General features: G+C 55.3%; 2 protein-coding genes across 6 annotated transcripts in view; one reads left to right on the forward strand and one right to left on the reverse strand.

Moving 5' to 3' along the window:
• The window catches only part of ANO10 (anoctamin 10), a 121,267-nt gene extending 119,149 nt beyond the window's left edge, over positions 1–2,118 (forward strand). For all 4 annotated transcript variants that reach the window (XM_060204859.1, XM_060204855.1, XM_060204857.1 and 1 more), the window contains one exon: positions 1,781–2,118. In XM_060204859.1, coding sequence (XP_060060842.1) covers positions 1,781–1,837 — 57 coding nt within the window. In that variant the 3' untranslated portion in view covers positions 1,838–2,118. The remainder of the gene's footprint in view (positions 1–1,780) is intronic.
• A 16,274-nt stretch (positions 2,119–18,392) lies between these two features.
• The window catches only part of SNRK (SNF related kinase), a 62,195-nt gene continuing 56,141 nt past the window's right edge, over positions 18,393–24,446 (reverse strand). For both annotated transcript variants that reach the window (XM_060204881.1, XM_060204880.1), the window contains one exon: positions 18,393–22,735. In XM_060204881.1, the coding sequence (XP_060060864.1) occupies positions 20,893–22,735 (1,843 nt within the window). In that variant the 3' untranslated portion in view covers positions 18,393–20,892. The remainder of the gene's footprint in view (positions 22,736–24,446) is intronic.

Here is a 24,446-nt window from a genome sequence, read left to right on the forward strand (position 1 = left end):
GGGCAGGGGCCAGAGAGGACAGAGGCCAGAGGCCACACCAGCCTGGCTGGTGGCAGCAGCTGGGGGAGAAGGGGCTGGCTGTGACGGCGGCCTCGAGGGCCGGGTGAGCTCAGGCTGCTGCAGCTGCCTCTCCGGGCCACGTCGAGGGTCAAGACTGATCAAGAAGAGAAGGAACGAAGTGGCTGCATGCCACGTCCAAGAGAACCAACGTTTGTGCCTGAGCCCTGGGGACTTATTAACCACGTTACAATGCATAAGGACCTGGCTTCGAGTCCCTGGTCCCCACCTGCATGGGAAACCTTTCAAGTGGTGAAGCAGGGCTGAGGGTGTCTCTCTGTCTCTCTCCCTGCCCATCTCCTCATCCCTAGTCTGTTTCTGTCTCTACCCAATAATAAATAAATATATAAAATATCTCAAAAGGAATGTTTTTTAAAAAGATTAATCTTTTTTTTCATCATGAGCAAAAGGAATCTGTCACTGCGTGGTCCTCAGAGTAACCCATCGCTGTCTTGTTATTTCTGCATTAAAACCACGGGGGCTTCCATCAGCAGGGATGCTTTTCTGGACTCTCTCCTTTTAGAATTTGCCAGTTTGGCAAAATAGAAAACTGACCAGCATTTACTTCACCCTTCAGAATCACTGAGGGACCGTCTGCTGGGCCTGACGGCTGCTCACAGAGGCGCTTGTGTGTCTAACAGGCAAAACAAGAAACCTGGGTTTCATTTGTGGTATTTTGGTTCTAATTCTCTTTTCTTTTCTTCTCTTTTTAATCTTTTTATTTCTTACTGGATAGAGACAGGAAAATGGAGAGAGGAGGGGGAAATAGAGAGGCAGAGAAACTAAGAGGAGAGAGAGAGAGACAGAGAGATAGATACCTGCAGTTCTGCTTCGCCACTCGTGAAGCTTCCCCCTGCAGGTGGGGACCGGGGACTTGAACCCGAGTCCTTGCGCACCGTAACGTGAGCGCTCAACCAGGTGCACCACCACCTGGCCCCCTAACAGATTTTCAAGGGAAACTGGGGTGAGGCAGGAAGCAGGGTTTCAGGAGGTCCACGGTGCCCCTAGCTGAGACCCGGGGGTGTGAGTGGGGGGACAGCCAGGTGCCTGGCGCCCCTCAGTGCTCAGTGCTGTCCTGTCAGTGAGCACTGTCAGCAGAGTCTGTGTCCGGCTGAGCCCGTGGTGCTCTGCTTCACAGGCAGGCAGCCTCCAGTCCTGTGACTCCACATGCTGGCAGGGGTCTCAGCCCTTGGGGGGTGGCAGCTGGGGGGCCTTGCAGGACCAGCCTGCAGGGCAGAAGGCCTAGCTCCAGGCCCCTTGTCTCCCCAGCTCCCTCACCCTGCAGGGCCAGGCCAGGGGGTTGTCTCTTTTTTTGCTTTGTTTTTGCCTCCAGGGTCATCATGGCTCTGAATCCACTGCTCCTGGTGGCCATTTTTTCCATTTTATTGGATAGGAGAGAGAGAAATTGAGAGAGGAGGGAAGACAGGGAGAGAGACGCCTGCAGCCCTGCTTTACCACCTGTGAAGCTTCCCCCTGCAGGTGGGGAGTCGGGGCTCAAACCCTGGTCCTTGCGCTTGGTAACATGGGCTTAACCAGGTATGCCACCCCAGCCCCCAGGCTGGCCTCAACCCGGATCCGGCCGAGGCGTCCATGCCACCAAGGGTCCCGGAGCACCTGGCTCGAGCTGAAGCTCGTCTGGGGGGTCGGGTCTCCGCAGAGGGTGAAGCCCCCCACAGACGGCCCCCACTTCCTGAGAGTCTCACGGGCCTTGTTCTCTCAACAGCAGATGAAGCTCGTGGCTGAGAACCTGAGAGACGACTCTGGGGAGAAGGGGAGCTGAGCTGCCTGGAAGGCCACCCAGCTCCTGCGGCGAAGAGGGGGCCCGAGGACCAGTCCCCAGCCACCTGCCTTCTCCAGGATCCCGCCAGACCCTCCCCCTGCAGCCCCTCCCCCCTCCCCGCCGCTCTCCAGAAAGCTGCTGCCTGGACAGACCGCGCGAAGGGACTTTTCTGCCGAGATGCCCCCCACAGCTGGCACCTCAGCCTGATTCCCTCCTGCCAAGGCCCCAGGCCCTCCGGAACCAAGCCCTGAGCCATTAAAGGGTCTGCACCTCTGCCTCCATCCTGCCTCCATCCCTGCACTGGGGGCCCGAGGTCTGCTCAGGAGGGCCGGGGCACCCAGCTGACCCACCACAAGGACCCTGGTTCAGGCCCAGCTGCAGGGGGAGGCTTCTCTCAAACAAAAGGGACAGTAGATGGGCAGATGAGGCAGGGGGACTGTGGTGGGGAGGGGGTGTCTGCTGGCCCCCAGGGGGCTTGGGGAGGAAGGGGGTGTCTGCTGGCCCCCTGTTCCCCTACAGCAGAAACCCAGCATTTCCGCTGCTGCCTGCTGGGTCCGCAGGGCCTGGTTGGGGGCTGCTCCAGTGTGGCTGGCACCCAGGGTGGGTGCCTCAGAGGAGGGCCCCATCTTTGCCCGGGTGCTGACCTCCCTATGTCACACGGCCGCACTCCAAGGTGAGGGCTAGCAGGTAACAGCTGCAGTGTGCACACCTTGCCTGTGGGAAGCCCTGGGTTCGAGCCGTGACACACAGTATTCAAGGCACCTGAGGAGTCACAGGGCTGTGGTGTCTCCTTTCCCTTCAAAGCAAGAGTGGGTAAGGATTCTGGAGGGCCTGACTGTAGCTTGGAGGAGCCCCCAGGGGCCTCTGTGAGGGAGCCCCAGGGCAGGGAAGGAGCCTGGGGGCCGGGTGCTGGCAGCCTGAGCTCTGCCACGTCTCCCCAGTCAGCCTGAGGTGGGCACGGGGGTGGTGTAGCTCACCAGAAGGCCTTCTGCACTGCACCTGGCTGCCTGCTGGGAGCCTTGAGTACTGGAAACAGCAGAGGAGGAAAGGCAGGACTCCAGGACCCTCGCCACGGCCTCTGCCCTGCCCCCTCACCCCGCCATGCTCAAGAAAGGATGGCACACCTGGGCCCTGACCCGCAGGACAGCGCCATGTGGGCCCTGACCCCCAGGACAGCATCACCAGGGCCCTGACCCCTAGGACAGCATCACCTGAGCCCTGACTCCACAGGACAGCATCACCTGGGCCCTGACTCCCACCCAGGACAGCATCACCTGGGCCCTGACTCCCACCCAGGACAGCATCACCTGGGCCCTGACTCCCACACAGGACAGCATCACCTGGGCCCTGACCCCCCAGGACAGCATCACCTGAGCCCTGACCCCCAGGACAGCGCCATGTGGGCCCTGACCCACAGGACAGCATCACCTGGGCCCTGACCCCCAGGACAGCACCATGTGGGCCCTGACCACCAGGACAGCATCACCAGGGCCCTGACCCCCAGGACAGCACCATGTGGGCCCTGACTCCCCCCAGGACAGCATCACCAGGGCCCTGACCCCCAGGACAGCATCACCTGAGCCCTGACTCCCCAGGACAGCATTACCTGAGCCCTGACCCCCAGGACAGCATCACCTGGGCCCTGACTCCCACCCAGGACAGCATCACCTGGGCCCGGACCCCCCAGGACAGCACCATGTGGGCCCTGACCCCCAGGACAGCACCACCTGGGCCCTGACCCCCCAGGACAGCATCACCTGAGCCCTGACTCCCCAGGACAGCACCACCTTGGCCCTGACTCCCCAGGACAGCATCACCTGGGCCCTGACTCCCACCCAGGACAGCATCACCTGGGCCCTGACTCACCCCAGGACAGCACCATGTGGGCCCTGACCCCCAGGACAGCGCCATGTGGGCCCTGACACCCAGGACAGCATCAACTGGGCCCTGACTCCCCCCCAGAACAGCACCACCTGGGCCCTGACTCCCCCCAGGACAGCAGAACCTGAGCCCTGACCCCCAGGACAGCATCACCAGGGCCCTGACCCCCAGGACAGCATCACCTGAGCCCTGACTCCCCAGGACAGCATCACCAGGGCCCTGACTCCCCAGGACAGCATCACCTGGGCCCTGACCCCCAGGACAGCATCACCAGGGCCCTGACCCCCAGGACAGCATCACCTGGGCCCTGACTCCCCAGGACAGCATCACCTGGACCCTGACTCCCCCCAGGACAGCATCACCTGAGCCCTGACTCCCCAGGACAGCATCACCTGAGCCCTGACTCCCCAGGACAGCACCACCTGGGCCCTGACTCCCCCCAGGACAGCATCACCTGGGCCCTGACTCCCCCCAGGACAGCACCACCTGGGCCCTGACTCCCCCCAGGACAGCACCACCTGGGCCCTGACTCCCCCCAGGACAGCATCACCTGGGCCCTGACTCCCCCCAGGACAGCACCACCTGGGCCCTGACTCCCCCCAGGACAGCACCACCTGGGCCCTGACTCCCCCCAGGACAGCATCACCTGGGCCCTGACCTGTTGTTGTGCGCGGGCCGTGGAGAAGATAGGAGGTCCGGAGCAAAGAGGAAACACAAATCTTTATTTGCACTGGCACCTCAGAGTTGGGTGCTAGAGAAGCAGGTTGGGCCACGTGGAGGTAGCGAAAATGGCTGCCTCACGCAGTAACCTTTCCTGCGCCTGAACACCAGAGTGAAGCGCTGGCAAGAGAGCGAGGTGCGGAAACCGAAGGGTTTTTATAGGAGCAGCTTTCGCGAGAATGGGAAGGGGGAGGAGTAACCAGAGCACTCCAGGATAGGATGATAACTCTCGTGAGAATGGGAAGGGGGGAGGAGTAACCAGAGCACTCCAGGATAGGATGATAACTCTCGTGAGAATGGGAGGGGGGAGGAGTGACCAAAGCACTCCAAATATCGAGGGGAAATAGACAATGTCCTGAGGGCACAACATGGTGGAACAGGCACTCCCAGAATGTCCCAACTCTCACAGGAACTACTAGCCTGAGGGGACAACATGGCAGATGTGACTGCATCTGCACAATTTCCCAGCATCTTCCCCTTTCCTTTTATCTAATGCCCAGGGCAACAGTGTGTAAAGTCTGTGAACTACTCAGGGTCAGTCTATGAAAAACCAGCAACGTGAAGGGAAGGAAGCTGCTGTAAAATTGTCTAAAGTGTCCAAAGGGTATACCAGCAAGTCCGATAGACGTCTCAGTCCAAAGTAGGTGACTAGGGGGAGAAATGGCAGGGGATGAAATGCTGCATGAGGAAGGTCAGCCTCTGGAATTCTGCTTTTCTGTAGAGAGTGAGCTGGAACCGCCAAAACATGACTGGTCAAAGCAGAAGCAGGAAAGGCAGGCAGTAAAAAAGTTCTGTCCTTGGAGTCTGTGAATCAGGTTCTTCAGATCGCATCAGGTGATATCTAGGGTTTTGGGGGGGGTGCCACTGTAGTCGTGCCATCTAGTGGGTGATGTCAGGGTGTGCAGGGGTCCAGATGTTTTTTTCTGGGATTCCTGTGTAAGAAATACAAACAATCTGCTTCTCGTGGTTAGCAGGGCATCTGATTTGAATGCTTTATAGAAAAAGAGGTTTGGTGCCTTGACCAACTGAGTATTGGGGGATGTATCTTTCCTATTCATTTATGATTATATTTTATATTATTTGTCATGGTAGTCAGCCGTTTATCTGGAAGGTCCTGGATGATTCATGGGGAAAAAGACCTTATCTTTTAACAAAGACTCTAAGGTGTAGGGAAGCGGGAACTATCTTATCCCCCCTTTTTTTATCTTGCCTTTTGTTGTCCTAGTTGTTTTATTGTAATTATATTGTTATTGCTGATATTGTGATTGTTGGATAGAACATAGAGAAATGGAGAGAGGAGGGGAAGACGGGGAGAGAAAGACACCTATAGACCTGCTTCACCGCCTGTGAAGTGATTCCTCTGCAGGTGAGGAGCCAGGGGCTCAAACTGGGATCCTTAAGCCAGTTCTTGCACTTAGCACCACCTGCGCTTAACCCACTGTGCCACCACCCGATTCCCAGGAACTATCTTTTAACATAAACTCTATGGCCATGCCAATAGCAATATGTGGCACATATTGGCATAACATGCCAATAGCAATTGAGGGCACATGTGGCTCCCCACAAGTCCCCCTGTCTTATATCATGTTTTAATGTTTGGTGGACTTTGTTTTGTGGCAGGGTGGACAGTGCCTGTCTTAGGTTGGGGACCAGCCTTCCATCTTACCCGTCATTGGAACACCTGGTCATTTTTGCCCAGTAGTACCAGGTGCCCTGTCTTAGGTTGACTGGATAGCGCTAGTTTCCTCTTACCCGTCATTGGCTAGCCAGCCCTCTACATGCTGGACGTTCTGATGGAGGGGGGAAAATCCTCCACAGCAACTCAATATTCTGCCACGTCCAGCCTATGATAGTGAGTTTGTATAGGTTGCATCTTTATGACATCAATCTGTTGCCGCAAAAGGCCATGAGCTGGTTAATAATTATAGGACCATGGTCTGGGAGGTGTCGCAGTGGACAAGGCGTTAGACTCTCAAGTGTGAGATCCCAAGTTCGATCCCTGACAGCACATGTACCAGAAAGATATCTGGTTCTTTCTCTTTCCTCCTCTTTTTCCCACCAACTAATTAGAATGTTTAAAAAAAACATTATAGGACCTATTGTGAGCAGAAGAAGTAAAACAAGCTAGGGTCCTACAACTAAGGGTAGACAGGTAAGGAAGGGGGAATGTATCCATTGGTATGAAGAGGTAGGATCATATCTTAGGTCTAAGGGAAGCAGTCAGTGGATGTGATGTCCATGGGAACAGCCATTTGTCTTTGGGGGTAGTAAAGGATGTCCGTGGCATTGGTGATGTTATGAAGGGAAACATCTTTAAATTGTTGGCTGACAAAGGCAGGCCTATGGTGGCAAGACAAGATACACCAGTTAAGTGTACAAGAATATGTGAATGTTGTTAATTCACATAGGTTGGATATGGAGGAACTTCTTACAGTTTAATACCTTACAATATGAACAGATGATTCCTCATATGAAGGCTTGATAGCTGTAATCACTTACTTGTACTTTGGACTATAAACAGACTCAGGTTACTTAGTTAACGCATGTTAGTGTCAATGGTTTGAACATTTAGAGTACTTCTGAGCCGATGGGTCATACAAAAATTTTTGGTCATTCAACACACTCACAAAACACAACTGGCCAATCATAACATAAGACATTCAGGGAAGGGGTAGGAGAGAGGGCTCTGTGAGCCAACTTTTGTAGGTTCTGCCATGTCATATTATGGATCCTGGGATGTATCCTGCATCTAGTCCTCTTCTATTATTTCTAGTTCTTCAGGGATAACAGTGCCATCATGAGGGTATTGTCGGACATGGCGGGCAGAAACCCAGACAGGTTTAGAGTAATTATGAGGGAAAATGCATGCAAAACCTCTTCCCATGGTCAATAGTGGGTCAGGCCCTTTCCAAATTTTATCGAGTGAGTCTTTCCATTTGACCTTAATAGATAGGAGAGTAGATGGTATTTGCCAGTGAAGAATAATAGGAGGTAAGTCCGAGTTATTGTAAATATTAAAGAGATTTAACGTAGTTAAGGCTTTTGCTAGCTGGATATTTGGGGGATACATTCCTCCTTTATCTTTATTTAATTGAGCCTTTAGGGTTTGATGGGCCCTCTTGACAATGCCTTGTCCCTGTGGATTATAGGGAATGCCTGTGGTATGAGTAATGTTCCAGAGGGAACAAAAATCTTTAAATTGTTTGCTGGTATACACAGGTCCATTATCAGTTTTCACTTGAGGGGGTAAGCCCATCACAGCAAAACAGGAGAGCATGTGGCTTATAAGCTTTTTAGAGCTTTCTCCTGTCTGAGCTGTTGCCCACATAAATTTAGAAAAGGTATCAATTGAGACAAACACATATTTTTGTTTGCCAAAGTTTGGTATGTGGGTGACATCAATTTGCCAAAAAGCATTAGCTTTTAAGCCTCGGGGGTTAACACCAAGAGTCTGAATAGCAGGTGTTTTTATGATACTTGCACAGGAAGAGCATGTAGCTAGGATATGTTTTAACTGTGGTAAAGGAACATCAGGAAATCTAGCTCGAAGTCCTTTAAGATTAACATGGGTTAGGGAATGAAAGTCGGCAGGATCAGAGACAGAGACTAGGAGAGATCCTGTGGAGGCAAGGCGGTCAGCTGCAGCATTCCCTTCGGACAGGGAACCAGGAAGAGGGCTGTGGGAACGAAGGAGCTGAATATATAGTGGTTGGGTTCGAGAAGAGAGCATAGAGGCGATTTGAATCAAAAGAGGGGAAAGTGGGTTGTCATCAATTTTCACATAAGAATGAGCAAGCCATGGAAGTAAGTTAATAGTATACACACTGTCAGAAAAAAGGTTGAAGGATTCTGGTACAGCTTTAGTGCAAGGAAAACAGCATAAAGTTCTTTGTACTGAGGGGAATTCTCAGGAAGCTCAGTAAAGAGAGGTTTAGGAAACTGTTTGTCTGGGTAATATATAAGGGCAGCAGCTCCCTTTTTTCCACCATCAGTGAAGACTGTAGGAGCAGAAGGAATGGGATCCCGAGAGAAAAGTTTAGGTGCTAGTAGAGGCAGAAGAGGTAAAGAAGCTATGAATTTATTGGAAGGAAAATGGTTATCTATTTCTCCTGGAAACCCCATGAAGCTTATGGCAAAGCAGGAATGATGGCGTATGAGCCACTCTGTATCTGTGAGAGAAAAGGGCAGAATCATTAAATCCGGTTCTTTCCCTAAGACCTGCACAGACCTATTTCTCCCTTGGCGAACCATGAATGCTAACGCGTCGATCTCAGTGAGGATTCTTGGAGTTCCTCCTCCTGGCTTGTGAAGCCACTCAAGAACCCCATGGTCTTACCACAATGCCCCTACTACTGTGGGGGTGGAGTTGAAGATTAGAAGGTTTACCGGAGAGGAGGGGGAGAATTGAACAAGGTGCATGTCCTGGAGGGCCTGGTTAACCCTTTCCAGTGCCGAGGAGGCCTCGGGAGTTAACTTACATTTTGAGGAGGGCTGTTTGTTTCCTTTCAACAGGTCAAACAGTGGTTGGAGGCAGCTTGTAGGCAGATAGAGATACTGCCTGAGCCAATTTAAATTTCCTAGAAAACTTTGTAAAGAAGCAAGAGTAAGGTTAAAAGGAAAAGTGACATTAGGGTTTGTTTTTTTTTTCCTCCTCCAGGGTTATTGCTGGGGGCTCGGTGCCTGCACCATGAATCCACCGCTCCTGGAGGCCATTATTTTTCCTCCTTTTGTTGCCCTTGTTGTAGCTTCGTTGTGGTTATTATTATTGCCCTTGTTGACGCAATTCATTGTTAGATAGGACAGAGAGAAATGGAGAGAGGAGGGGAAGTCAGAGAAGGGGAGAGAAAGATAGACACCTGCAGACCTGCTTCACCGCCTGTGAAGCGACTCCCCTGCAGGTGGGGAGCCGGGGGATCAAACCGGGATCCTTACGCCGGTCCCTGCGCTTTGCAGCACATGCGCTTAACCCACTGCGCCACCGCCCGACCCCCGACATTAGGTTTTAAGGGACGAATTTGCGTTAAAGAAATCTCTGAACCTAAGAAAGATATTGGAGGAATTAGCTGTATATTCTCAGAAGACACATTAAGGCCGCTTTTCTTTAATGCAGGAATGAGAAAATCACGTAAGGCATAGAGATCCGTATCTGATTTTCCCCTTATTAAAATATCATTTGTAAAATGAAAAACATTAAGGCCCTTATTAATATCTGGGACAAGGGAAGATTTAACAGCCTCCTGACAAATTGTAGGACTACTAGCCATGCCCTGGGGCAGCACCACCCATTCAAATCTGTCAGCAGGGCTGGCGTTATTAATAGAAAGAACAGAGAAGGCAAAACATTTACAATCTTGCGGATGCAAGGGAATAGAGAAAAAGCAATCTTGTATATCAATAGCTATGATTGGAATTCCTGTGGGCATTGCAGAAGCAAGAGGCAAACCCCTTTGGGGGGAGCCCCAGACCTGCATGGTTTTATTAACCACATGGAGATCTTGGAGGAGGCGCCATTTTCCCGAGCGCTTTTTAATCCCAAAGACAGGAGTATTCCATGGGCTTCGAGAATGACGAATGTGTCCCAAGGACAACTGCTCTTGGACGAGCTCTTTTAAAATTTCTAGCTTATCCCTAGGTAAAGGCCACTGTTCCACCCAGACAGGCTCAATAGAAAGCCAGCTTAAGCGGGGTGTTTGGCTACGAACAGTGGCATTTAGTATTGGGAGTGCTGATTAGACCTGGTCTCACGGGAACGAGTGTTACGCTCTGCAGAGGCATCTGTGGATATCCTAACATCAAGACATTCCAGAATGTCCCTGCCCAATAGGTTGGTGCTAATATTAGCTACTAAAGGGCGGAAGTGTCCGGTAGAACCTTCCGGGTATTCCCACATGAGCGAATCTCCTGTGAGAAAGGATTGGGTCACTCCTCCTACTCCATGTATACTGGGTCCAGGGATAAGTTCCCAATCTTGGGGAACCTCTTCTTGCCTTAAAATCGTCTTTGCTGCCCCCGTGTCAATCAAAAATTTAAAATTAATATTGCCAATCTTTACTGTCATAGAAGGCTGACCATGTTCTAAAACAGGAGTGGTCCACAAAATCTCAGGCCCCGAATTTGTACCATTCAGGGGCGTGTCATCTTTATGAAATTGGGACCAACAATCTCTTCCAATGAAACTCCTTACGACATCTTGGACAAACAGTACGTGGCCTCTGGCTCCCTGACTGAAAGCGGGGTTGCTCTGACTGGAGGCGTGGTCGCTCTAACTGGAGGCGGGGTTTCCCTGACTGGAGGTGTGGTCGCAGCTTATCAGGACATTGGTTACGCCAATGTCCTTGGCGACCGCACTGAAAGCAGGTCCCGTTTTGATTATGTGGGTAACTGCATAAACCTGTGTCATAGCGGATGCCCCACAATTGCCTGATGTAAGTTCCTGTGTCGCTAAAATCCAATTATCTGGGTGTAGGTGTTTAAGATTAAGGCATGCCTGATGGAATTGTGGTATCATGCCTTCCCAGACAATAGAGCGCAGGAGTAGTGAGCAGACATCAGGATTATAAACCTTTCTCTCTAAGCTTGTCTTCACCCTTGAGACGAAGCTCGCTAATGATTCATCAGTGCCTTGGCAAAGAGAGTTAATGGGAACTGACGAATCTACATTGGGTGGGGTCACCCTTTCCCATGCTTGTGTTGCACAGATGCGTACCTGTTCAAAATAACCGGTTGGAAACCTGGCTTCTGCCTGCTGAGCTCCAGATTCATAAGCTCCTTCTCCAAATAAGGCATCGGAATCCCATTCTACCTGTTTGTTACTATTTTCCTGTGACTGTCTAGAGCACTCATTGCGGAAGCATGCCTTCCACTGTAGGTATAGGGGGTCTGGGAGTGCAGCACAAGCCAGGTCCTTCCAATCCTGGGGCATGTTAAGATGGTGGTAAAAACTCCTTAAAGTGGACTTGGTCCATGGAGCGTGCATTCTGTCCTCCCTGACAGCTTGTCTGAGTGCTCCACGTCCCTTAGAGGAGTATGGCTGCCACGGCTGAGGGTTTTGTTTAGAAGGGGCCACATTTACCGGGAATGTGTGGATTTGGTTCGATGACACTGGGGAAAGATCTACGAAGTGGAAGGTGCTGTGGAAACTGCTGTAGTGGCCTCAGGGGAAACTGAACATGTATCTACAGGGATGGAGCTCTTGGGGTGGACTGTAAATGGTTTAAGGTCCTTAAATGCTGAAAAAATATCCTTTAACTCTCGTATCTCAGCCACAAGGTCTCTTAATGATGCGGTGTCAGCAGGGGGAGGAGTCGAAGGAGAGGAAGCCACAGGGTCTCTTAATGATGAGGTATTAGCAGGGGGAGGAGTCAAAGAAGTGGAAGCCGCAGCAAGAGAAACCGAACCCGAACCCGTGTCTGTGGGGACAGCTGGGGGAGGGGTCAAAGGAGCAGCTGAACACGTGTCTGCGGGGGCAGTGGGGGGAGGGGTCGTGGAAGCAGAAGCCGCTGCAGAAGAAAGCAGACACGTGTCTCCAGGGGCAGTGGGGGGAGGGGTTGTGGAAGCGAAAGCTGCCGCAGAAGAAACCAAATACGTGTCTCCGGAGGCAGCGGTTTTGGCGCTAACTGCAGATTGCTTAGGGTGTTTAAGTCTTAAGCAAATATCCTAAACTCCCGTATCTCAGCCTCAAGATCACTTAACCTTTTGGCAGGAGGCCTTGTACATATCCTGAAAATAGTAAATATAGCCATGAGAACCCACAGTGTAGTGAAAATTAAAGCATCTCTGAGATCGAAAGTCTGTCCCAGGAGAGGATAGAAAGTCTGGGACACCATCTCGTAAAACGGAAAAAATCCCATGGTGGAGGGAAACACAGGGCCACAGAGGTGGACGGATTCCACTTACCTGTGTCTGGGCGGCTTTTCTGGACCTCAGGCTGGGCGTGAGTGCGGGACACGTTGAGCGCCAGATGTTGTAGTGCGCGGGCCGCAGAGAAGAGAGAGAGGAGGGGTCCGGAGCAAAGAGGAAACACAAATCTTTATTTGCACTGGCACCTCAGAGTTGAGTGCTAGAGAAGTAGGTTGGGCCACGTGGAGGTATCGAAAATGGCCGCCTCACACAGCAACCTTTCCTGCATCTGAACACCAGAGTGAAACGCTGGCAAGAGAGAGAGATGTGGAAGAAGAAGGGCTTTTATAGGAGCAGCTTTTGCGAGAATGGGAAGGGGGAGGAGTAACCATAGCACTCCAGGGTAGGATAATAACTCTTGTAGAATGGGAGGGGGAAGGAGTGACCACAGCACTCCAGGGTAGGATGATAACTCTCGTGAGAATGGGAGGGGGGAGGAGTAACCAAAGCACTCCAAATATCGCATGCCCTTAGGGCACAACATGGTGGAAAAGGCGCTCCAAGAATGTCCCAACTCTCACGGGAACTAGCAGTAGCCTGAGGGGACAACATGGCAGACGTGAATGCATCGGTACAATTTCCCAGCACTGACCCCCACCCAGGACAGCACACCTGGGCTCTGACCCCCCCCCAGGACAGCACCACCTGGGCCCTGACTCCCCAGGACAGCATCACCTGGGCCCTGACTCCCCCCAGGACAGCACAACCTGGGACCTGACTCCCCAGGACAGCACCACCTGGGCCCTGACTCCCCCTAGGACAACACCACCTGGGCCCTCACTCCCCCCAGGACAGCACCACCTGGGACCTGACCCCCCAGGACAGCATCACCTGGGCCCTGACTCCCCAGGACAGCATCACCTGGGCCCTGACTCCCCCCAGGACAGCACCACCTGGGCCCTGACTCCCCAGGACAGCATCACCTGGGCCCTGACTCCCCCCAGGGCAGCACCACCTGGACCCTGACTCCCCCCAGGACAGCATCACCTGGGCCCTGACACCCCAGGACAGCATCATCTGGGACCTGACTCCCCCCAGGACAGCATCACCTGGGCCCTGACTCCCCAGGACAGCATCACCTGGGCCCTGACTCCCCCCAGGACAGCACCACCTGGGCCCTGACTCCCCAGGACAGCACCACCTGGGCCCTGACTCCCCAGGACAGCACCACCTGGGCCCTGACTCCCCCCAGGACAACACCACCTGGGCCCTGACTCCCCCCAGGACAGCACCACCTGGGACCTGACCCCCCAGGACAGCATCACCTGGGCCCTGACTCCCCAGGACAGCACCACCTGGGCCCTGACTCCCCAGGACAGCATCACCTGGGCCCTGACTCCCCCCCAGGGCAGCACCACCTGGAACCTGACTCCCCCCAGGACAGCATCACCTGGGCCCTGACTCCCCAGGACAGCATCACCTGAGCCCTGACAACCCAGGACAGCATCATCTGGGACCTGACTCCCCCCAGGACAGCATCACCTGGGCCCTGACTCCCCAGGACAGCATCACCTGGGCCCTGACTCCCCCCAGGACAGCACCACCTGGGCCCTGACTCCCCAGGACAGCATCACCTGGGCCCTGACTCCCCAGGACAGCATCACCTGGGCCCTGACTCCCCCCAGGACAGCATTACCTGGGACCTGACTCACCCCAGGACAGCATCACCTGGGCCCTGACTCCCCAGGACAGCATCACCTGGGCCCTGACTCCCCCCAGGACAGCACCACCTGGGCCCTGACTCCCCAGGACAGCATCACCTGGGCCCTGACTCCCCCCAGGACAGCACACCTGGGCCCTGACTCCCCAGGACAGCATCACCTGGGCCCTGACTCCCCCCAGGACAGCATCACCTGAACCCTGACTCCCCCCAGGACAGCACCACCTGGGCCCTGACTCCATAGGACAGCACCACCAGGGCCCTGACTCCCCAGGACAGCATCACCTGGGCCCTGCCTTCCCAGGACAGCATCACCTGGGCCCTGACTCCCCCCAGGACAGCATCACCTGAGCCCTGACTCCCCAGGACAGCATCACCTGGGCCCTGACTCCCCCCAGGACAGCATCACCTGGGCCCTGACTCCCCCTAGGACAGCACCACCTGGGCCCTGACTCCCCAGGACAGCATCACCTGAGCCCTGACTCCCCAGGACAGCATCACCTGAGCCCTGACTCCCCCCAGGACAGCATCACCTGAACCCTGACTCCCCCCAGGACAGCACCACCTGGGCCCTGACTCCCCAGGACAGCATCACCTGGGCACTGACTCCCCCTAGGACAACACCACCTGGGCCCTGACTCCCCAGGACAGCATCACCTGAGCCCCGACTCCCCAGGACAGCATCACCTGAGCCCTGACTCCCCCCAGGACAGCATCACCTGAACCCTGACTCCCCCCAGGACAGCACCACCTGGGCCCTGACTCCCCAGGACAGCATCACCTGGGCCCTGACTCCCCAGGACAGCATCACCTGGGCCCTGACTCCCCCCAGGACAGCATCACCTGAACCCTGACTCCCCCCAGGACAGCACCACCTGGGCCCTGACTCCCCAGGACAGCACCACCTGGGCCCTGACTCCCCAGGACAGCATCACCTGGGCCCTGACTCCCCAGGACAGCATCACCTGGGCCTGACTCCCCCAGGACAGCATCACCTGGGCCCTGAATCCCCAGGACAGCATCACCTGGGCCCTGAATCCCCAGGACAGCATCACCTGGGCCCTGACTCCCCAGGACAGCATCACCTGGGCCCTGACTCCCCAGGACAGCACCACCTGGGCCCTGACTCCCCAGGACAGCATCACCTGGGCCCTGAATCCCCAGGACAGCACCACCTGGAACCTGACTCCCCCCAGGACAGCATCACCTGGGCCCTGACTCCCCAGGACAGCATCACCTGAGCCCTGACAACCCAGGACAGCATCATCTGGGACCTGACTCCCCCCAGGACAGCATCACCTGGGCCCTGACTCCCCAGGACAGCATCACCTGGGCCCTGACTCCCCCCAGGACAGCATCACCTGGGCCCTGACTCCCCCCAGGACAGCATCACCTGGGCCCTGTCAGGTGGGGATTCCAGATTCCCTGGCCCTGGCCCAAGGAGGCAGGTGGCAGTTGGCCCAGCTCACAGTGCTGACACCTGGGGTTTTGGTACTGTGTCCTCGGCTGAGGACCACCAAGGGGCCGAGGCTTGCGGCTTCTCTCCCAAGGCCTGTGGGGGCTCCTTGTCTCTGGGGTGCCAGGCGGGGGCTCCGTGCCCACTGCGCTGACCAGGGCCCGGAGCAGAGGGGCAGCCAGGGGTCTCCAGGACCATCGGACTTCTCGGGCCTCGCACTCCTGCCTCCAGGGCTCTGGGGCTCCAACAAGTCAGCCTGTGGTGGCCACTGTGCCTGGAGCTGCCCCAGGGGAAGAGCTGGGCTGGGTGGGCACGGGGCCACTCTGGCGTGGGGCCCTCAGACTAAGAACAGAAGGCGTCGTGGCCTGCCTTGAGTGTGTGGCCCAGACATCTTTTACAGTACTTATGGGTGTTCTTGGAGAAGGGGAAGCAGCTCATTTCTCAGGTCGCCAAGGACACCTGTGCCCACCTGTGCCCACCTGTGCCCACCTGTGCTCACCTGTGCCCACAGCAGCCCAACCTGCAGCAGTCCAGACACAGCAGCAGCCCAGTGCTCAGCGAGGAGTGGCTGGGAAGGTGTGCAACATGCACGCAAATGGAATACAATGCAGCTCTTAAAAATGATAAAACCTTCTCCTTACTTCATCTGGGTGACTGGTGGGCTTTGCCAATACTCCACTCATCAGCCCCCTTTTGATTTTCATTTTCATTATTTTTTTCCCTTTACTGGGAAAAAACCTATATCTCAGAAATCGAGACCTCACAACACATGGACCACCACCCTGGCTCCTACCCTCACCTCAAGTCCCAGGTGCTCCCTCACCCTCATCATGCGTCCTCCTCCCCCCCGAGTCCCAGGTGCTCCCTCAGCCTCACCTCGTGTCCTCCTCCCCCCGAGTCCCAGGTGCTCCCTCACCCTCACCTCGTGTCCTCCTCCCTGAGTCCCAGGTGCTCCCTCACCCTCACCTCATGTCTTCCTCCCCCCCCGAGTCCCAGGTGCTCCCTCACCCTCACCTCATGTCCTCCCCGAGTCCCAGGTGCTCCCTCACCCTCACCTCGTGTCCTCCTCCTCCGAGTCCCAGGTGCTCCCTCACCCTCACCTCGTGTCCTCCTCCTCCCCGAGTCCCATGTGCTCCCTCACCCTCACCTCGTGTCCTCCTCCTCCTCCCCGAGTCCCAGGTGCTCCCTCACCCTCACCTCGTGTCCTCCTCCTCCTCCCTGAGTCCCAGGTGCTCCCTCACCCTCACCTCGTGTCCTCCTCCTCCTCCCTGAGTCCCAGGTGTTCCCTCACCCTCACCTCGTGTCCTCCTCCTCCTCCCTGAGTCCCAGGTGCTCCCTCACCCTCACCTCGTGTCCTCCTCCTCCCAGGTGCTCCCTCACCTTCACCTTGCGGCCTGGTCCTCGCAGGTGCTCTGGAACCTCAGGTGTGCAGCTGCAGTGCCAACGCCTGTCTTCCCTGTGCTTTGCTCACTGTGGGACAGGTCAGTCCGCTCTCGCTTCCCCACCCATCCCTCAGTCTTCCTGCAGACACCCCTCCTCTCTGCAGTGGCTGCCTGAGCCACACCTGTGAGCTTGGGCTGCCAGGCACCGCTCACTCCTCAGTCCATTCTGTCCTGAAGTTCTTTCTGCCTGAGGAAAGGGTAGGTGAGGTTGGGGAGGTGAACTTACATCTGGCGTTGTGTGCCAGTGGATCAGCGCTTGAAAGGGGGGCGTCATCTGGGAGGTGAGCTATACATAATTTTTATATTTTGCTGCCTTCCAGCCACCGAACTGCAGGTGATGCCATGACACCCTCCTGACCTCCCTGGGCAGACGCCCTCACCATGTGTCCTGGAGCCCCCCCCCTCCCCAGAGCCCTGCCCCACTAGGGACAGACAGACACAGGCTGGGGGTGTGGATCCACCTGCCAACACCCATGTCCAGTGGAGAAGCAATGACAGAAGCCAGAACTCCCACCTTCTGCTCTCCATAAAGATCTTGGGTCCAGACTCCCAGAGGGGGAGAAATGTCAGGGGAAGATGCCCAGAGGGCTCTGGATCCCATCTTCATCACAACCCGGAGAGAAAAGGGAAGGAAGACATTTGGATATAGTAGTAGGTGTATGTGTGACTTAGGAAGAGGAGGCAGGACCTTAGGGAAAAAAAATGGACAAATAAACAGTTGTAGAAATAAGTCGACTCATATGTGTAGCCTTAAGAAAACTACTGAGGCTCCCAATGGAGGGAGGGAATGGGGACACTGACCTCTTGTGGTGGGGTGAATGGTACAGACTTATACCCTTTATAATTTTGCAAATCAGCATTAATTCACACACACACACACACACACAACACTGCTGGGATGAGTAGATTCCTGTGCTGGCACCAAGGCCTAGAGAGATAACGCTGGAGAGAGAGAGAGAAGGGAGATGGAGATCCCAGGTGCCCCTGATGTTCCCCCTCTGTGGCCCCACTTCTTCCTCAAGCACCCCTCACCCCGACCCAGTCCTCTGTCTCTGGGCTCACCACAGTCCCCATTCCAGGGTTAAATTAAGCTCAAGTCCTCCAGGCTGGCAGGGGACAGCTTCAGAGGAGACCCTGGGTCTGGTGACAGCCTGCAGGAGCAGAAGTGGTGAGTCTCTGGGAGTCTGCAGGCAAGGCAGCAAGAGCATTAGGTCAGGAAAGGCCCCTCCCTGTGAAGCAGGCACCCTCTGACCCTGAGCTGGACGGGGGGTGCGGACATCGGTCTGGCCTCCACCTCCACTCGACAGCACTGCCTTTTGACTTTGCAGGCCAGCCTGCTTCTGCTGGGGTCGGGGTGACTGCTGTCTAGCTCCTCAGCTCTTGCGGGTGAGTCTTTCTCCTTGAGTTCAGAGCAGGAGCAGTCACAGCTCAGCTGCTGTCTATGCGGGAAGGTGCACCCACGAGAAGAGACACGACAGGGAACGCGGTTCATACTGCTGAACACCAATCTGTTCTTTATTATCTGGGCTTCTTTGCCTGTGTGCCGCATACCTGTCCGTGTTCACACAATGAGGAGAATCAACCAGCTATGGAAGCGACTGGCCAAGCCAGCTGACAATCCTGCATCCTCTAAGCACAGACCAATTCTTACTTGGTAGGAACAGCTCGAGATCTCACTCAGTCCAGCGGCTATTTTCAAAATTGGTGTCAAGATTGTCACATCTTTAAATACAGGGAGAATTGCCAGAAGTACATAATTTTATATTTATATATATACACACACATATATGTATATATATACATACACACAGAAAAATACAAGACTAATTGCTTTTCCACAATATTGAATTTACACACTACCGTAACTATATGCAACTTCTGAGGACAGGTTAAGGGGTACAAGAGATTGTTTAGAGCGAGTGAGTAGTTTGGTCCAGTATTACCGTAACGTAATGGTTGTCTGCTCCCTCCCTTTCACGTGACAACATATGCTGACAGACGACACATGCACAGTCTTTCACTTAATGAGCACACGAGTGAGACGCCACTCAGACAGATGCCTGTGGACCCAGAGGGCCAGCCAACCACACACGACTAACAAGGCGATCACACAGCTATGCAGCATGAATGGTCAACACCGCTGATCCTAACGTGAGCACCATATATACATCTGAGCATAAAAAACCCAGTCGGAATCAAAGAGCAAACACAGAGGGGTTGGTTAAAAGGTGCCATTCTGAGGCTGTACATACTCACAGGAAAGTGTTTATTTACATGACTTGGAGAACAGCTACAACAAAGACGTTATTGCCAAGGCCCTGTGTAAACTCCTCTCCTACGTTCAATACAGATGTTCCGCTCACTAGCTCTGTGAACCACACATCTTATTTCTGGCCCTTTATAAGATCCCTGCTCAAGAATTTCAAGCAAATGTGTTCTATGGCTTCACCCACATGTCTATTCTTGTTAGCTTTCAGTCAGAAACGTCACGATCAATGGGAGCTGTAGCTCAGACACATCTAGGCTCGGTCTAGAAAGGAAAAAGGATTGAAGTATCAGCTTCAACTAGTTTAGTGAGTATACTGTGAAATTCAGAGTGCTGAGGAAAGGGTCTGAGGACTAAGGTTCAGTACCACCTGGAGAAACTGAAGCCAGTGGAATGCTGTCCCCTGGGTGCCCTGCCCACTCTCAGCCAGGCTGCCAGTCCTGTGAGAGACATGAGGGGTCGGTCAGTGTGAGATGGCCGGAGGCCCAGCCACACCCTACGGCCAGTGTCGCCAGGCGTGAGCTTCACGGCCCCTAGAGCACTGTGGGGAAAGGAGCCTCTGGGCCCCCCAGAAGTAGTGACCTGCCATATACTATGTCTACCAGATAAAATGCCAGAGGAGACGGTTATCTGCACCAAGGATAGTCTTTGCGCAGGAACTGCTCAAAGCAAGGGTTCTTTGATTATTGTTTTGGCAGGAAGGCAGAGTGAAAAATACTTTCAGCAAGAAAATTTTAAAAAGTCAAACTGTGTTTTTGTTGGTGTGAATTTTTTTCCTTTTGTGTACTGTGTGGTCAGTTTTCACAGCCAGCTGGATTAGAGGATGTAAAAGAATGCAAGTGACGAAAGAAACTCCTAAAAGTCAAATCGCATTTCTTCACAAGAACTTACAGGGCTTTGAGTCTGCCAACCTGTGCCATGCCTCTGCCCTCCGGGAGGCCCTGCAGTGCTCTGCTCTGGTGCGTCCCGAGGACCTTGGGGACTACGGGAAGAGGGTGACACTGAGCACCATCCCTCTGCTGTCAGACACACTCTACCGGCAGAGTCAAGACACCGCTAGCGACTTCTTCACGTTACAGATTGTCTGCTGGGAACTTAGGGCTTCAGGGGAAGCTGCCTGACCAATCTGCGTACTTGAATCTCACCTTTTAAAAAACAAAGTCTTTCTCAGCTAAGTTTTGAAAACCCAAACTTTTTTTTCCCCTTTTCTCTTCACACTAGAGCTTAAGACAAACAGGTGTGGTCGTGTTGAAATCGTGGTTTAAGGTCCTCAGTGCAGAGGCTGTGCTCTGCTCTCACAGGCCTGGGAGAGTCCAGCAAAGCAGCTCCCGGGCCCAGGCCTGTTGGCAGCTCAACGTTATTGCTTTGGTTCTGTCTCAGATGCCACAGAGTGTGCCTGAGAGCAGGAATTTCCACATCACACAAGGTCGGGACAGGGTTTTTTTGTTTGTTTGTTTTTGCCTTTCTCTAGGTTAGATGCAGAACATCAAATTCCTAAGTGCTCTGTTTGTGTCGGGTTCCAAATACACATTCTAACTGAATCCTGGTCATCCACATGGAAATCATAACGTGAAAATGAAGCACTAGACTTCTCAGCTGGAAAGAAGACGTGGGTCTAGCAGCATGCACAAAGACCATGCACTGTCAGGTTGGCAGGGGAGCAAACAGAATGAGTGAATACTCGCTCCTCACTCCTGCCTCGCAGACAGCGCTCTGAGCAGAGCCAGCCACTCAGATGACATGGCAGCAGCTGGCCTGGCTGGAGGCACAGAGCAGCCCCTCCTTGGGGTTGCGCTGGATGTTCACAGAGATGGTCTTTTCGCACAGAGGCAGCTGCAGCACGCTGTTCTTCAGGTTCCTGCTCGCAACCCGTTCCAGCTCGCGGCTGTCTGCCACGCGCTCCGAGAAGAACTGGAGGGGGCCGGCCGCGGGGGCCTGGCCCACCACTCCGGAGCCCACGCACATCTTCCACAGGGACTTCTCCTGCACCTTCACCTTCACCCCCGAGAAGGGCACCCCGCGCCGCGGGTCCACCAGGTACCTGGCGCCGCCATGCAGCTGGGAGCCCAGGCAGAGGCCCACCAGTTTGAGGCTCTGCACCAATTCCCCTGCACCGCGTGCGGCCAGCTGCACTGAGTTGCCGGGCCCCGAGTTCATCTGCATGGAGTTGCTGGGGTTGGCGCACCTTGCGTCCAGCTGTACCAAGTCCCTGGGCCCTGCATCCAGCAGCACCGAGTCCCCGGGCCCCGCGTCCAGCTGCACTGAGTCCCTGGGCCCCACGTCCAGCTGCACTGAGTTCCCGGGCCCCACGTCCAGCTGCTCCGAGTCCCTGGGCTCTGCGTCCTGCTGCATGGAGTCTCCGGGCCCTGTGTCCAGCTGCACCGAGTCCCTGGGCCCTGCATCCAGCTGCATCGAGTCCCTGGGCCCTACGTCCAGCTGCATCGAGTCTCCGGGCCCCGCGTCCAGCTGCTCCGAGTCCCTGGGCTCTGCGTCCTGCTGCATGGAGTCTCCGGGCCCTGCGTCCAGCTGCACCAAGTCCCTGGGCCCTGTATCCAGCTGCATCGAGTCCCTGGGCCCCGCATCCAGCTGCACTGAGTCCCTGGGCCCCGCATCCAGCTGCACCGAGTCCCTGGGCCCCGCATCCAGCTGCACCGAGTCCCTGGGCCCTACGTCCAGCTGCACCGAGTCTCCGGGCCCCGCGTCCAGCTGCATGGTGTTGCCAGGCCCCACGTCCAGTTGCACCGAGTGGCTCGGCCCTGCCGCCAGCTGCACTGAGTTGCCCGAGTGGCCGGGCCCGGCACAGCGCCGCGAGCTGCCCCCTGCGCCCCCCGGACCGCCCCCCGCGCCGCCCCCGCCAGTGCCGGCGCCCCTTTCCCCGCGCCCGGCCCGGTCCCGCTCCCGCCCCCCGCCCGCACTGGGCTTGCCCTGGCCGCCGCCGTCGCCCTCGCTGCCGCTGCCCGGGGGTCCCTCGCTGCTGTCCCGTCGGTGCCACGGGTGCGTCAGGCCGCCGTCCGGGTCCAGCCGTCGCCGGCTCTCCGAGTCGTCATCACTCGTCTCGGAGCTGCTGCAGCTGGAGCCGCGGCCCTGGCTCTTGCGGCGCGGGTAGCGCTTGTGCACCGGGCCCGGCGACGCCATGTCCACGCGCAGCCGGCTGAGCTTGGGCGGCAGGCCGTCGTCCATGTCCAGGTCGTCGTCCGACTCGCCCTCCTCGAAGATCTGGTTGAGCACCGGTGCGCTCTTGCGCGAGGTCAGCCGGTTGGTGACCGATGGCTTGCGGCGCAGCACCACCTGCGCGGGCGGCGCGGGCCGGCGCTCGTCCTCGTCCTCCTCGTCATCTTCCTCCACGCGGAACAGGCACTTGCGGGGCGCCGGCAGGCCGGGGGGCAAGCACGTGGGCCCCGAACCCGCTGCCTCCGGCGCCTCGTCTTTTGCGGGATCGGCTCGGCCGCGGTGGCCGTTGAGTGCGCCGTCGCGGGTGGCCGGGGCCGCGGGGGCTGGGCCGTGGGACAGTGGGGTGGCCGTCAGGTCGTCCTCCAGGTCCTGCGGGACGTCGATCTTCGTGGGCCACGACTGCCTGCGGGGGAGAGAGGGCGGTCAGGTCACAGGCTGGACCTGGGGCTGGGGGTGCACAACACCTGGGGGGCGGCAGGGGCGAGGCTGGGGCGAGGCTGGCGCACCTGAGATGGGAGGGGGAGTGAACAAAAAGCAGCTGCCCCATAAATTCAGTCCACATCTGTGAACCCAGCAGGGGCGGTGTGGGGCAAGGTGCATTGTGTGTGGCCTGGAGACAGGTGGTGTCTAACTTGCTGGGTAAGTGACAACTTAGTCACATGGTGGAAGTGCAAAGCAGACCCTTTCTGTCCTACACAGGAGTCTCCAGCCAGCCAGCAGTTAAACTTGTGCTCAATAAGCCACGTGTGAATGCACAAACCTTTTAATGACCACACAAGAGTTAGAAAGAGCAAAATTCACTGTCACTTAAACTCTGATTTTATCTCTCAGCCTCGAATTCCTTGAGTAACAAGAACAGTGCTTGTAAGGGGGTGAAGGACAACTACAGAAGGCTTTCTCTCATGTGGATACACAGACTTGAACATACAAAAATGGGAACAAGACCAACTCCCAAGACTGTGGGAGAACTATGGAAGTTACCTATGAGGAGGAGGGTGGTAAGAATAAAAAAAGAGACTCTACTGTAAATGAGCCCTCAATAAAGCAAAAACAAAAACCAAAGAAAAAGACCTGAAAATGAGATCTAAAGTCTGTTTTGAATAAACTCTTGGGATTCTCAACTATCCTCTCTGTCCAGAAGAATCATATATACCAGGGACATTTAAAACACAGCTTTCATGCTATGACATTTTTGTTTCACACCAAATATGTTACTCTAGAAATAAAATCCAATTAAATCTATAGCTTAAAAAAAAAAAAAACTCAGAAATTTTCAGCAGGCATCCTCCGTAACTCACAGCCTTACCCTTTCTCTTGGGGATGGAGTTTGTCTTCTAGAATTTTATCAACACCAAGTGATCAAACGTGGTTTGTTTTGTTGGGGATTTTTAGGTGAACTGGGACCTTTTATATATAGTCTTTCCACTCTGGGTCACTTTTCTTCTCTCCTCTCATTCAGATAACCAGAGAGGAGTGGCAGGAGGAGAGGAGAGGGAGAGGTAAAAAAAAGAAAGGGAGAGGGGGAGAGAGAGTGAGAGAGGGAGGTACTGTAAGTGGAGAGGGAGGGAAGAAGAGGGCGAAGTGGAGAGGGAGAGAGGGCGAGGAGGAGGAGGAGGAAGAAGGAGAAGAAGGGAGGGAAAGGGGAAGAGGAGGACAGAGGGAAAGAAGAAGAAGTAGGCAGGAAGAGGGAAAAGGGGAAGGGGGGAGAGGGAGAGGGAGAGGAGGAGAGGAGGAGAAAGGGAGAGAGACACCACAATACCAGTTTCCTCCCCACACTGTCATAGAACCTTTCATGTGCGGTCTCCAAGCCTGAACCTGGGTCAAGTGCACAACGCAGGCGGGCACCTACCTGGCCAGCTCGCCCCCCAGCCCTCAGTGCCCCTCCAGCAACCCAACTACAACAGCCCAGTGCATCTCATGGTCTCCTTCACTGCAGGGCAGCCCTAAAGGCACCGCCAGTCAGCACCTCACCCAACCAGTACTCGGAGTTCTGCCGGGTGCTCACTGCCTTCTAGGTCGAGCCTCGCCCACCCGTGTGGCCCTCCTGGAAGGCACCGCCTGCCTCTCTGGCGGGTCAGGACCTGACCACCCTGGGGACCTCTGTGGCAGGCCTC

This window comes from Erinaceus europaeus, chromosome 12 (assembly GCF_950295315.1).
Source record: "Erinaceus europaeus chromosome 12, mEriEur2.1, whole genome shotgun sequence".
Classification (NCBI taxonomy): domain Eukaryota; kingdom Metazoa; phylum Chordata; class Mammalia; order Eulipotyphla; family Erinaceidae; genus Erinaceus; species Erinaceus europaeus.